At 42.0% G+C, this 15,759-nt stretch overlaps 1 protein-coding gene across 1 annotated transcript in view; it reads right to left on the bottom strand.

The window, feature by feature from the left end:
• Positions 1-15,759, bottom strand: part of P4HA3 (prolyl 4-hydroxylase subunit alpha 3) — a 76,672-nt gene that overhangs the window by 11,126 nt on the left and 49,787 nt on the right. Inside the window, exons 8-9 of the mRNA XM_007940946.2 lie at positions 9,074-9,138; positions 2,964-3,123 (exon numbers count right to left, since the gene is read on the bottom strand). Of these exons, the coding sequence (XP_007939137.1) occupies positions 2,964-3,123; positions 9,074-9,138 (225 nt within the window). The remainder of the gene's footprint in view (positions 1-2,963; positions 3,124-9,073; positions 9,139-15,759) is intronic.

The following is a 15,759-nucleotide window of genomic DNA, read 5'->3' as shown; positions in this document are numbered from 1 at the left end:
CAAACCCACCAGCCACTCCTTGGAAGGAAGGTTGGGCAATCTACTTCTGTAGTGATACCACCTCGGAAACCCAAGGAGGGGTTGCCATGAGTCGGATCTGACTTGATGGCACATAACAACAACAACATTCGTATGTTCTGCAAGAATTCCCAGTATATAGTAGAGCTGACAAGGAACAAGGCTGTAATCACTTCTTGGCCATAGCCAGCTACCCAGAGGGAGTGAGTAGTTGGACCATGGTTGGGACCATGGTTGCAGGGGACATCAAGCTCAACTGGCATAACATACTACACAAAAACATTGTTCCACATCCTACTTTGGTGAGCAGTGACTGGGAGCTTGAAAGCAGCCATCTAGATGCAATGATGGGTGTCTCCTCATTCAGAGCAAAGAAGAATGAAGAAAACCAAAGATTCACAGAAACAATTAGTCCAAGCAACTGGTACACCATGCGATCCTCAGCCACAATGACTATGAGACCAGAAGAACTAGATGGTACCCAGCTACCACTGTCAACCACGTGGAGGGAGATCTATGTAGGAGATCCTGGATAGAGAGAGAGAAAAATATGGAACAAAACTCAAAACCATTAAAAAAAAAAAAAAAAAAGGACCAGTTTTGCTGGTCTGATAGAGCCTGATGGAACCACTGAGACTATGGCCCCTAGTTGCCCTTCAGGTCTGGAATTCAATCCACTCCTGTGGCTTCCAGCCAAACAAAAGACAGGCATATGAGCTGAATATTTACATTAGGAAGATACACTCCTTGGAGAGATCAATCATAGGTGAATAGAAGGGCTGTGTATACACAGGGAGACATCTGGGGGGCACGAATGCATGGGAGGGAAGGACACAGGGAAGAGGTGGCTATGGGGAGGAAGTGGGAGGAAAGCTGCTGCATTGTGGGAAATTGCAGTCAATGTCATGATACAAAGTATATGTGAACTGTTGTATGGGAGATTAATTTGCTCTGTAAGCTTTCACCCAAATCACAATAAAAATAAAAAAAAAAAAAAAAAAGATATGGCTGGGTGGAGAGCCAGAGACCATCTTGTGACCTGATATTCCTTGATCTCTTTGAAAGAGGTAGGGCAGGACTCAATTAATTATGTTAAGATTAGACAATGGTTGATCTTCTATATGTCTCCTTTTGATAAGCCTCATTGTACCTAGCGTCTTCCAGCCAATTGTTTTTCCTGGAATCAAAATAGTCCCCCTATACAGGCATACTTCATTATATTGCACTTTGCTTTATTGCACTTGGCAGATTTTGCAATTTTACAAATTGAAGTTTTGTGGCAACTCTGCATCAAGCAAGGCTTTATTGGTGACATTTTTCCAATAGCATGTGGTCACTTTGTGTCTCTGTGTCACATTTTGGTAATTCTCACCATATTTTAAAGTTTTTCATAATGCTCTTGCACACTTAATAGACTGCAGAATAGGTAAATATAACTTTTTATGCACCAGGAAATAAAAAATGTATGTAACTTGTTTTATTACAATATTCACTTTATTGTGGTGGTCTAGAACTGGACCTGTAATATCTCCAAATTATGCCTGTATGCATATAGAATAACCACTGAGAATAAACTTTGAGTTAAAAAAAATCAATTGACCATTGACTTATATTGTATCCTTACACCAATACCACGGTGCCTTGAATACTACTACACTGTAGCTCTGTACTAAGTTTGAAATCATGTAGTATATGTCCTCCAATTTTGTTCTTTTTCAAAATTGTTTTGGTTATTCTAGATCCTTTCCATTTCCATATTGCAGTGAATTGCTTGATGTGCCCTTCTAGCCATTGTCCTCCATTCTGTGATGTATTGTAAATCCTATTATCCATGCCTGTTTGGGGTGGTGTGGTAGTTAAAGTCAAGTGTCAACTTGGCTGGGCAGCTGGTAGTAGTCGTTCCCTATAATGACTGGCAATCAGCTCTGTGGTGGGATTTGCCTTGAGCCGCTGATTGTTAAAGCCATCCACTTAGGTTATTTCTGTTGGAGCAACATAGGTGGAATGTATCTTGAGTCCTGTCTTGCTGGAGGGTATAATTCAAATCACCACCCTTAGCTTCCTTGAGGGTATACTATGAATCTCCTGGGAAGGTTTCCCCCTCTTCTTGCTCCGGTTTTGTGTTTTGGCTCATCCTCATCTCACCCCTGGATTTGGGACAGCAGCCGTCATCTGATCTGCTGATCGAGGTTCATCAAACCCCGAGAATTGGGCGGATCCTCCAGACCCACTCACGGACCTGGGACTCACCAACCTGCCAGCCTCCACCACAACTACGTGACACGATCCCTTGGGTGTCTGTGAGTTCTGTGAGGTGTTACAGTGAAATAGAGAACCCTGAGATGGGGGAATTTACTGGGAGGAGGAGGAGGAGTTAATGTCTGTAATGATGGAATGGCACAGCAATTTGGATATTTGGGACTTCTTTAACCTCTGCCTCATGGGGACCGGCCTTGTGCTGATCTTTCTGAGAGAAATTGTTCAAGCACATATACATTTCAGAATCAGCTTGTCAATTTCTATTTTTTAAAAAATCTGGGATTTTGATAGAATTTAGGTTGAATCTGTAGATCAATTTTGGAGAATATCTTGAACCTTAAAAAAAAAAAATTGCTGAATACCTGTCAGCAAAGATGGGCAGGTGAGATCATGAGGAAAGGAGAGTAACCAGAAAGAAAATCCTCACTGGGAAGTTCCCATGTGAAGTAGGAGAAAATGTTCCATTACAGGTCATGTTCTCCCCACTAGCAAATTTTAAACAGGTGGATGGTGACAAATAAGAAAATGAGTCAGAAAGCAGTGTTTTTAGATCTTCCTGGCACAGAACGTTTGTCCTAAAATTTCACTTAGTTTTTCCTGAGAGCCCTATGTGAACTCTACCTCAGAGAAGTAAATAATTCCCCAGCTCCCTATCCCAGGAGACTGGTCATCAACCCCATCATTACCGTAGCATGATCAAAGTGAGGCTCATAGTGTCCTCCGATTCCATAGTTCACCACCTGGAGATACTCTGCATATGGGGGCTGGACATCAAGGCCTGTAAGGGCAGCAATGCGATGGTCAAGAGTCACCAGCATTGGGTCAACGGTGTCCTTCAGCCAGGCACTAGAACACACCAGAGATTGGAGCATCAGTGACTCCTGTTCAGAGTCTACTCATTCTGGCTAATGCCAGAAATGACTAAATGATGTTTGTCAGTGACTGAATGAAGGATGTCAATTGTAGGAAGGAAGGAATGAACAAAGGAAGAGAGGAAAGGGGGACGGGGGAAAGACACAAATGTCTTGTAATCTACTTATCCCTCAAATAGTCTGCTGACTCCACTCTGCCCTCTATCTCAATATTCACACTGTCACTCACTCAAAAAACATCCTTTGAGGCGTACTGAATGCTAGGCCCTGTGCTAGATGCTGAGGCTACAGTGTGATGGTTCATAGTCCCAGGCACTGAGATACAGAGTCAAAATTCCTGCCCTTAAAACAGCTATATTTTAGAGGCATTGCAATGGAAGGAGCAGGGTCCAATGGAAAAAGCTTGGAGTTTAGAGTAATAAAGACTAGTCCCTGATCCTCAGTGTGATCCTAAATCAGTCACTTAATGCTTAATCTCTCCAAGGTTCAGTGTGTGAATGTATAAAATGAGAATGATAATAGTATCTACTATATAGACTTGTTGGGAGCTCTGGTGGTGCAATGCCTAAGGCATTTGACTGCTTACCAGAAGGCTGGAGGTTCAAACCCACCAGCCACTCCTCGGAAGGAAGATTGGACAATCTACTTCCGTAGAGATACCTCCTCAGAAACCCAAGGAGGGGAGACTGTGAGTCAGGATTCACTCGATGGCAGTGAGTTTTTTTGGGTTTTTTTTTGTTTGTTTGTTTGTTTGTTTAGCCTTGCAGAGATTGTGAGAAACAGTATATAAAGATGCTTTGTAAGCTATATGTCAGTAATTGCCATTAAACACAGGAAAATCCATTCTGCTCTATTCAAAGACAAACCAGGATACCTCAAAGGCCAAAGAACAGTTAGTTTAGTTTCTTTTCCTGGATGTCTTCTTGAGGCTCTGGCAAAGTGTAGGATTTGAAATTATAATTTAAGTCCCTGGAAAATGTGGAAGTGTTCCCCAACCATAGCTAGTGACCCTCCTGGGGGAGACCATGAGTGCTCTGAAGGGAAGAATTTTAGCATAATATCAGAAGACCACTTCTTTACTCTTTAAATCATGGTCAAATTTGTTCATCTTTTCACTCTCTCATATGAAGTACATACAAAGTGCTATGCTACATTTTCTTAGCTTTACAAAGATACCCAAGACAAAACTTCAAAGACCTCATGGGTTAAGTGGAAGAAGACAAAAACAACCAAGTACCAGTTAAATTAAAGTGAAAGATGCAAAATAGACTTTGAAGTAAAGTTCTGAGAGAACACAGATAAAGGAACAGTTAATTCTAACTGGGCACAAATTTTGAAGGGTGAGTAAAATTTCATTGGATAGAAAAGATGTAGAGTTATTCCTGGCTGAAGAAACAGCATATGCGCAGATATGTTGTTGTTGTTGTTGTTATGTGCCGTCGAGTCGGCCCCAACTCATAGCGACCCCTCCTTGGGTTTCCGAGGCAGTATCACTACGGAAGTAGATTGCCCAACCTTCCTTCCGAGGAGTGGCTGGTGGGTTTGAACCACCAGCCCTCTGGTTAGCAGGCAAGTGTCTTAGCCACTATGCTACCAGAGCTCCCTCTATATATGCACAGATATAGAGGTCTGATAATACATGGTATGTATAGGAAATGATGTAATATAGCTAAAGCACTTGGTCTATGAAAGAAGTAATAGGACATACACCTAAGAAAAGCATGCTCAGAGCAGGTTGTAAAAAGCTGAGGACACCACAGTATGTAATCTGGACTTCACTCTGTAGATAATGGATAGTCAGTGAAGGTTTGTGGGCAAGAAGATAATCTGACAATTACAAACTTGTTATAGATTGAATGTGTCACCTCAAAAATATGTGTTGTAAATCCTAACCTCTATGCCTGTGGTTTTAATCCTATTTGAATGGATGGTCTTTGCTGTGTTAATGAGCCAGGACTAATGTAGCCTAGTGTAGCATGTCTTGAGTCAATCTCTTTTGAAATATAAAAGAGATTAAACAAGAAAGTGAAACTACAGAGATGGGAAAAGAGATGCCAAGCCACATGAAGATTGCCTAGGAGCAGAAGCTCAGAACAGACAAGGACCATGGAATATTTACACCATGGAAATAAGCAAAAACTACAAATTAGGGCTTTCATTTTTTCAGAGAACTGATTTGTTAACATTTACTGGCATACCACTGCTCTGCTTCTTCTCCATCTGTGATGCAATGAATTACTTGGTATGGCTCTTTTAGCCATGGTCTTTGGGATGCCCAGCCAATGACTGGGTGGAACTATGCAAATGTAAGATGCTGGTAGCCTACCAAAGGGATTGGATAGCTTATGAATAATGTAAATAAGGTACATGGCACTCTTGTGGGGGTGGGGCCATGCAAATAAGATGTAGGGAACCCTAATGTGGGGATTGGTTAGTTTTAGCTAGGCTTAAAATGAGCCCCCTAGAGGCAGAAGTGGGAATCTCACTGTGCCTAAGGCATTTGACTGCTAATTAGAAGGCTGGCAGTTTAAACCCACCAACCCCTCCTCGGGAGGAAGATTGGGCAATCTACTTCCGTAGAAATACCACCTCGGAAATCCAAGGAGGGGTCTCTATGAGTCAAGATTGATTCGACAGCAGTGAGTCTGGTTTGGTTTTTGGTATCAAGGGAAAAAAGCCAGAGGTGGAATGGAGCTCATCCTTGGATCCAAAATCCCTGCAGTGGATCTCCTTGGCAGACTACTGGCAGAGATGACTGGCTGAGACAACCAACTGAGAAGACCGGCTGAGATGACCAGCAGAGGAACTGAGCAGCATGAGACAGAGCTGCAGGCTTGCCAGCCCACATAATGAGAAAGCTGAGTGCCTTTGGGCAGAAGGCTTGCTGGCAGAGTGGGGTGCACCTCAGTGCTCCTACTGGCCGAGCTAAAAGAGCTTTGTAACACTTGCCTGAGCAGGCAGAGACCAGGCCAAGAGGCCAAGGGCCAGAGAGGTGTGCCTGAGGCATAGCAGAGGGGAGACTGTCCTAATAGAAGAAATGTATCCTGAGCACATTCTTGAATCTGAATTGTAACCTGTTACTTCCCTAATAAGCCCCATAATCATAGTATTGTCTGAGTTCTGAGTGGCTATTGCAATGAATTATCAAACCCAGCAAAGGAGTAGTGAGTGCTGTGGGAGGGACAGCTGGTGTCAAAAAAAAAAAAAAAAAAAAGGCTGAAAGGTGGTAGCATGTCTGGCCTCATAGGAATAAGCCTTGGGCTATTGATGGTGACTCTGTCTTTCCCTCTTGAGGTTGGAAGAAGCCAGAGGATACTGCCTCTATGTCCTTTTTGCATCATCTCATCCCAAGTTTGGGTTAGCTGGCTCCGTTACGGGCTCTGATAATACCCTAAACTCACACTATCAAACATCCATTTTTATGTACTGTGGTTACTTGTCTATCTCCAATTTCCAGACCGAAAATTCTTGGGGGTAGAAACACTGTATCCCTAGACTCTTATCCAGTGCCTGGCTTACAGAAAGTACTAATCAGTATTCTTTGACAGATTGGTTGTTTGAATGTTGTTGTTGTTGTTGTTGTTTGCCGTCGAGTCGGCCCCGACTCATAGCGACCCCTCCCTGGGTTTCCAAGGCAGTATCACTACGGAAGTAGGATTGCCCAACCTTCCTTCCGAGGAGTGGCTGGTGGGTTTGAACCACCAGCCTTCTGGTTAGCAGTCAAGTGCTTTTAGCCACTATGCTACCAGAGCTCCTTGTTTGAATGAATGACTGGAATACATCCTTATTGAACATTTGCCATCTCTGGGAGAAACATTAGCAGAGAAGACAGTTTCTGGCTGCCCTCTGCAGTGATCATCTATTTGGCTGGAAAGCATGGAATCAGAGTGAGGAAAATGAATGCAGACTGTTATGGTTTGAATTGTGTCCCTAAGAATATGTGTTATAAATCCTAAACTCTATTATACCTATGGTTATAATCCCATTTGAGAATGAATTTTCTTTGTTATGTTAATAAGGCAATATTAGTGTAGGGTATGTCTTTTTTGTGTGTGGTGGAAACACACACAACAGATAGTCATCAACATAACAACTTTCACATTTACAGCTCAGGGACATTGACATTTTTCATGTTGTGCCACCATTATTGCTATCCTTTTCCAAAATATTCTACCACCACTAGCATAAACTCAATGCAGTGTAGGGTATGTCTTAAATCAATCTCTTTTGAGATATGAAAGAGATTAAACCAACAAGTGAATAAGCATACATGGGGAAATATAAATGACACACCACAGGAAGAAACAGGGAAGCAAAGATCAAAGACCTTCCCCCTTGATCTGATAGAGAGAAAAAACCTTTCCCTAGAGCCAATGCCCTCAATTTGGGCTTCTAGCCTCCTAAACTGTGAGAAAATAAATTTGTTTGTAAAAGCCATTTACTTGTATTTCTATTATAGTAGCACTAGATAAGTAAGAGGAGCTCTGGTGGCATAGTGCCTAAGGCATTCGACAACTAACCAGAAGGCTGGCAGTTCAAACTTACCAACCACTCCTCAGAAGGAAGGTTGGGCCATCTACTTCCATCATGATATTGCCTCGGAAACCCAAGGAGGGTCGGATTCGACTCGATGTCAGTGAGTTTGGTTTTTGGTTAGATAAGTAAGACAGGACCTGTTCCAGTGAAGTGTGATGATAGACCCAAACTCAAAGGATTGGGAGTGATGAGCGCTGGGAAAGAGGAGGCAACTCTTCATTTTAAAAGGGAAAAAAATATCACCTACTACCACAAAAGCAATGTATTCAAAGGTAAGGATTTCCTTTGAGAGTAAAATGTCATAAAGGTAGAAAAGCAATGAAGCTGAGGTTATAAGGACCTTCTAAAGTTCAGAGAATAGCTCCTAAATGTGGAAAGATCCCTAAATATACAAGACAAACTAAAAAAAGCCAAATTATTCTGAATCACAGATTTCATCACTCACCTCACTTCCCAAAAAAGTCCAAGGCCAGACAACAAAAACTAACCACATATACAGAGGTCTGGCCTCTCCCAAAGGACGCTGACTTCACTGTCTTGCATGGTTCTGATGAAAGGTCCTCATCTTACTGTATCATCAGTCCCAGTGTTACAGCTCAAATAAAGGGCTTCAGTGGGGGACGGGCAGGGAGCAAAGGCAGATAAAGTTGGGGCTCTCAGATGAATCTGTTCCTCTAGAGAAACCACCACATCCAGAGATTCTATTCATCCTTCTTGCCTAACTATTGGCAAGTCATGCTTTGAATATGAGTCAGGAGGTGGGGATGGAAACTTAAAGTAAAACTACACATGTGGATGAGACTTTATTCTCTGAAAAAGCAATCCTGGTTTCTAAACCAAACCAAGCTCACTGCTGTCAAGTCGATTTGACTCATAGTGACCCCTCCTTGGGTTTCTCAGGTGGTATCTCTACAGAAGAAGATTGTCCAATTTTCCTTCTGAGGAGTGGCTGGTGAGTTTGAACTGCCAGCCTTCTGGTTAGCAGTGAAATGCCTTAGGCGCTACGCCACCAGAGCTCCTGGTTTGGAGAAAAAGCTCCTATGCCCAAAACCAAAAAATAAACATACAGTTGTTCTCCAAATCCTTGTTTGGAGAACAACTATAAGTTTATTTTTTGGTTTAGGGCATAGGAGTTTTTCAAGTCTTTCCCTAATGCCCTTCTAGTTAAATCCTTAGACAATACAACATCTTGTGAAAGGTCCTTGGGTGAGGAGAGCGGAAACTTCTTTCTCTCAAAAAGAATGTATAGATATGTGAACTAAAGAACCTCCAACGAGATCACTGGCAGCCAAGTGGCTGATACTGACAGGGTCCTCAGCTGTGCCTCAGGGCTGAGGGCCAACAGAGGTTATTACAGGAAGTTTCTGCCAAAGAAGGATCCTACATACCTTTTGCTAATGCGGTAGTCCACTTGTAACTGCTTTTCCCCTGATGCCACCACTGATCTTTGTAGCTGGTGTGAAAGACAAAAGAAGTATAAGTGATTATTATGCAAAGGGAAGTGGTTCTTTCATTTCCATAGATAAGTCTCCTCTCTTAACATAAGCATATGGATCACCAGTTCTTCCCTAATTGAAGAATATTTTGCTACTAATTTACATGAGTCCCGGTGGTGCAAATAGTTAAGTGCTTGGCTGCTAACTGAAAGGTTGAAGGTTCGAGTCCACCCAGAGGTGCTTTGGAAGAAAGGCCTGGTGATCTACTTTCAAAAAACCAGCTGTTAGAAGTACAATTCTCTTCTCACACACAGGGAGTCACCATGTGTTGGAGTCACCTTGACCACAACTGATTGTTTTTTTTTTCTTTTTTTCCCCACTAATTTACTAATAGCTATGGATTTCGAAAATAAAAAACAGTGGAGTGACCAAAAATCTAGAGTTGAAAATAACCTTTAGCACTGTGTCTGGTAGACAGTAAGCACTCAATGAAAATTTGTTGAAATACATTGATGTTTGAATCCCTTTTTTATCTGCATGGCTGCAAGTTCTACAATCACAAGGGCTGTTTCTCATTCATCTTTGTATCCTCCGTGTCCAGCACAGGACCTGACCCTGGTAAGCAGTAATGAGACTTTGCCCTCAGCGGCAGCCTGCTCCTTCTGAACAATGCTGGCAAAAGCCCTTCTTTATAGAGAATTAAATCCATTTTCTATAACTGCCTTGACTGTGGGAGAAAAAATGTTTGGAATTACTAATTTAACTGAATGCTTCTATTTTGTTTTAAATGTCTGGTTATTAGCATTTAAGTTATTTTTAAATAAAGTGATTTCTAATTGCAAAACACTGTATATGGGACAGAAAAATAAGTATTTCTTTTCATAAGAATTTGTCTACTGCTGCCACTATCATCAGAACATCAGCTCCATGAGGGCAAGGCTCAGATAAATTCAACTCAACCCATGGAAGCATTTGTGCTGAGCTCCCATTGTGGAGCCACTACCATATAAGTCCCAAGCTTGTTCCTGCGAGAGCCAGAGACCAGACAGGGATCAAAAATCCCAGCAAGAGGTTTCTGCAGGAAGGGAGTGTGGCAAGATCTGTGCATGCCAAATGGATGACCTGGCCAGGAGGGATTCAATGAGTATCTCTGAGTGGTCTGTTACCATGGCAACAGAGTTATTGTGAGAAGAAAACCAGCTGCTAGCCAAATACTACTGCTAGCTTATAGAGAAATTGAACCTACTGCAAGTACATTGTTCTAGGTCACCACTGGAGCTTAATCATCTCAAAAACCTTTAGTAAAAAATATTTTAGACTTCACTGGAGGAGCTTTTAGATGAAATGGGTATTGCTAAGGAGCTCTGGTAGCATAGTGCCTAAGGCACTTGACTGCTCACCAGAAGGCTGGCGGTTCAAACCCACCAGCCACTCCTCGGAAGGAAGGTTGGGCAATCCTACTTCCGTAGTGATACTGCCTCGGAAACCCAAGGAGGGGTCGCTATGAGTCGGGGCCGACTCGACGGCAAACAACAACAACAACAACATTCTTCTACTGTCAGAATCTTCATTAACGTCCTCAGGCTGGATCATGGCATTCTCCTATTTAAAACTGTCTAACAGCTCCCCTATTGCCTACAGGATAAAAGCCAAGCTCCTCAGCGTGGCATTTATAGTGTTTGCTACAAGTGTTTCACCGTCTAGCTGCATCTCCTACTATCACCTCCCACCCCATCCACTGCACACTTCAGCCACCAACTTCCTCCCATTCCCTGAATACCTTGTGTATCAGGTCCCTGCACATGGTGTTTGTGTTCTTGGAAAACCCTTCACCATCTTGTGGTGCCTTATCTCAATTACTCTGCTGAATTTCACTGAAGCCTTCTCTGTTTCTTCCTCTCTTTTGCCTCTCTCTTTGCCTAAATGCTTCTTCTTCAGATAAAAGCTCACTTTTTTTATGTTACCATAGCACAACTCTCTGCACACTTTTTTTTTTGTGTGTGTGTGTGTGATTTGGGTGAAGATTTACAGAGCAAATTCACTTTCCATACAGCAGTTCACATATACTTTGTCTCATGTCATTGACCACAGTTTACCACAATGCAACAGCTCCCCTTCCATTTCCTCCCAACTGTCACCTCTTCCCTGTGTCCATCCCTCCATGCATCCCTGCCACCTGAGCTGTTTCCCTGTGAATAAACAGCCCTTCTTTCTCCCATGATTGTTCTCTCCAAGGAGTGTATTTACCTCAGGTAAATGTTCAACTCCTATGCCTGTCTTTTACTTGGCTGGAAGCCACAGGTGTGGGTTCAATTCCAGACCTGAAGGGCAGCTAGGGGCCATAGTCTCAGTGGTTCTACCAGGTAAAGAGGTCTTTTACAGTAGATTTGCCCAATGCAATACATCATTTGATTTTTAACTGCTTCCATGGGTATTGACTATGGATCCAAGTAAAATGAAATCCTTGACAATGTCGATCTTTTCTCCACTTATCATGATGTTGCTTATTGGTCCAGTTGTGAGGATTTATGTTTTCTTTATGTTGAGATGTAATCCATATTGAATGCTATAGTCTTTGGTCTTTGCCAGTAAGTGTTTCAAGTCATCTTCACTTTCAGCAAGCAAGGTTGTGTCACCTGCATATCACAGGTTATTAATAAGTCTTCTTTCAATCCTGATGCTGCTTTCTTCTTCATATAGTTCAGCTTCTTGGATTATTCACTCAGTGTACAGATTGAATAAGTATGGTGAAAGGATACAACCCTGACACACATCTTTCTTGATTTTAAATCACACAGTATCACCTTGTTCTGGTAGAATTGCTGCCTCATCTGTGTACAAATTCCTCATAAGCACAATGAACTGTTCTAGAATTCCCATTCTTCACAATGTTATCCACATATCCACACTGTTGTGATCCACACAGTCAAATGCTGTTATGGTTACCCAGTGCCACTTTGGGAGCTCTGGTTAGCAGACATTTGACTGCTACCCAGAAGGCTGGTGGTTCAAACCCACCAGCCACTCCTTGGAAGGAAGGTTGGGCAACCTACTTCCATAGTGATACTGCCTCAGAAACCCAAGGAGGGGTCGCAATGAGTCGGGTCCGACTTGACGGTATATAACAACAACAACAACATTCCCTTTAGCTACTTCCATTCAAGAGCAAGTTTCAGAGTCTCTTCTGACATCCATGTGGGTCTTTCCTTCCTTTCCTTTTTAATGACCTTTTGCTTTCTTCATGTATGATGTCCTTGAGGTCATCCCACAACTAGTCTAGTCTTTAGTCACTGGTGTTCAATGCATCTAATCTAGTCTTCAGATGGTATCTAAATTCAAGTTGGGATATACTCAAGGTCATATTTTAGCTCTGTTTTAATTTTTTTCAGCTTCAACTTAAACTTGCATATGAGCAATTGAAGGTCTGTTCCATAGCTGGGCCTGGCCTTGTTTTGACTGATGATATTGAGCTTTTCCATCGTCTCTCTCCATAGATGTAGTCTATTTGATCCCTGTGTAGTCCATCTGTACATGACAAAGTTCATTGTGCATAATCCCTGTTTATGTTGTTGAAAAAGGTATTTGCAATGAATAAGTGGTTGGTCATACAAAATTCTACCATGCAATCTCTGGCATCATTTCTATCACCAAGGCCCTATTTTCCAAGTACTAATGCTTCTTAGTTTCCAACTTTCTTATTCCAATCACCAGTTTTAGCAATACATCTTGATTGCATATTTGGTTAATTTCAGATGTTGGTTGCAGAAGTTGGTAAAATCTTAAGTTTCTTCATCTTTGGGTTTGGTGGTTGGTGCATAAATTTGAATAATAGTCATATTAACTGGTCTTCCTTATGGACATATGGATATTATCCTATCACTGACAGCACTGTACTTCAGGATAGATCTTGAGATGTTCTTTTTGGTGATGGACATGATGCCACTTGTTCTGGTTACCTAGTGCCATTCTAACAGAAGATACCATATTTAAATGGAATAGCTTGAACAAACAGGAGTTCATTCTCTTTCGGTTTGGGAGACTACAAGTCCAAGGTCAAAGTGCCAGGCTCTAGGGGCTGGGTGAAAGCCCCTTCACCTTGGGCTTCAGCTCTGCCTCTTGCTCCCACCCACTGAAGCTAGAGGCTTTTCTTCATTCAGGCAGCTGCTGGCTGCTGAGGCTGACAAACCCAAGGTGACAAGTAAAAAGGCACAGTCCCAATATCACCAAACAACATGGCAGGCCACTAATTCAAGTCCAGAAAATGTCCCAAGATCGGCAGGGCATGACAGGCTGCTGAACAATGACTTGGCTACTTGCAGAGTTCAAGCATGCCAGTGTGCCAAAAAGCTAGAGACCATTCCCAAAGCTGCTTCTTATATATGGGAATCAGACCATATCCCTAAAGCAGCTACTCAGCTGCTCCAATACCTTCCACCATGGAGTTAATTACCAATCTTACCATGGGGAATAACTACATCCAGCTGCCTAGCCACTCAACCAGGCCCAGTCAAGTTGACACACAAGCTTAACTACCACACCACTCCTCTTTAATTGTGTCATTCCTGGTATAGTAGGCCATATGATTATGCAATTCAAAATGACCATTTCAGCTCACTAATGCCTAGGATACCGATCTTTTTTTAATTTTTATTTTCATTGTGATCTTTATGCATTCCATCTCATTTTTGACCACTTCCAGTTTTCCTAGATTCATACTGTACATTCCACATTCTGATTATTAATGGATATTTGCAGCCATTTCTTCTCATTTTGAGTTATACCCAATCAACAAATGAAGGTCCAGAAAGCTTTAGTCCATCCATGTCATTAAGGTCAACTCTGAGCAGTCAGCTCTTCCTCAGTCATACTTTGAGCATCTTACAACCTGAGTGGCTTATCTTTCAGCACTATATCAGACCTTTCAGCACTATTTTGTTGTTGTTGTTATATTTCAGCACTATATCAGACAATATTTCCCTGCTAAGGTTTTCACTGGCCACTTTTTTTTTTTTTTTAATCAGAAGTGGGCTTCACCATGGCCTTCTTCCTAGTATCATTCTGAAAATTCCATTGAAACCTGTCCACCATGCATGACGCTGCTGGTATTTGAAATACTGGTGACATAGCTTTCAGCATCACAGCAACACACAAGACACCACAGCATGACAAACTGACAGATGAGTGGTGGCATTTTCATAGTGTATTAGAAATATGCATTTTTTCCCCCAATATGTAGGAAGTTCCTAAAAGGAAGGGACCAATACTTAATCTTCTTTTTTAAAAAGCCCAGTATAGGTTCTGGTAAGATAGCAGAATAGGCAGCAAGACTGCACAGACTCTCTTCAACAAAGAAAAGGGGAACCAGTTAATACAGATACAGAAGATAATCCTGGACCCCTAAGCCTCAAAGGGAAGTATATAGAAGTGGACTAAACTCCCACTAGCAGAAGAATTTGCATGAAAACACCAAAAAAGGAGACATATGGAGCTGCGGTCTGGCAGCGATCCTGATGGCACAGAGAGTTTGGATATTGCTGAGTGGTGGTAGGACCTAAGAATTAACCTAAACTAGCCAGAGACTGTGCGGAGGACTGCTCTGGTGACTGGTGAATAAAAGAGAAAGCAGTGAAGAGGAAGGTGGGCTGAGCTGTGGACTTTTGCCTGTCTGGAGGGTGCAGCCATTTTGAATGTTTACAAGTGGTTTGACCATTTTGGATATTTAAAGCAACAGCATTCTCCCAGATTCCAGGGACTTAAGGACAGGCTCCATTTGCTGGGAACCCTAAGGACATTCTGGACCTGGACAACTGGAAAGGTGCAACATTCTCTTTGTTACTCTTATACTCCACACCCTCTTGGTGAATGGAGGTGCAACCATCCCTCACTCCCACCCACCTTCTAGGCCGGCAAGAATTCCATCCCAGTCTGTGTGCTCAGATGGCGCCTGGGTGCCCTGCCCTGCCCTGATTTTTTTTCTTTTTTCTGTTTTTTTAGTTTGTTTTCATTTGTCTTAAAACTACTACTACTATTATTACTTTTGTCCTTTTTACTATTATTCTTTATTCTTTCTCTTCCAGGTTCTAGTTTTCAGCTTTTTTTCTTTTCACTGTTCCTGGTTGCAATTATTCCTTTTCTTTCTCATGGTTAACCCTGTTCCTTGTTTTTATTTTTGCATATTTCCCATTTTTTTTCTTCATTTTTCTTCTTATCTACCTTTCTTCTCTTATTGCTCTCTCTCCAGATATTGCAGGGGTTTTTTTCTTTTTCTTTTTCCTTTTTTCTTATTTTTGGTTACTGTTCCTGTGTAATTAAATGGTGTGTTTTTTGTCCATTTGCTTTTACTTTTTTTGATGGTTATTCAATTGATATTTTTGTGTAACTGAGTGGAAGATAGCAACAGTCCCCATACGACACAACTACACTCACACCTCCCACAGCTTCACTTATTGAGTGAGAGCGACCACTTTCTTCTCCACCAACTGGCCAATGATAAACAACCACCAAGAAGAGCCTGACTCACCCTTGGCTGCTCTTCACAAATAGTTAACAGAGATCTAAATACAACAATGCCATGATGTCTCAGAGACAACAGACCATCACAGTCCACACAAAGAAGCAAGATAAAGTGGTAGAAACAA

Source organism: Orycteropus afer, unplaced genomic scaffold, assembly GCF_000298275.1.
Source record: "Orycteropus afer afer isolate SDZICR_OR568_19922 unplaced genomic scaffold, OryAfe1.0 scaffold00074, whole genome shotgun sequence".
Taxonomy (NCBI): domain Eukaryota; kingdom Metazoa; phylum Chordata; class Mammalia; order Tubulidentata; family Orycteropodidae; genus Orycteropus; species Orycteropus afer.
Note: the sequence above shows the minus strand (reverse complement) of the source record. Positions and strands in the feature narration are given on the sequence as shown.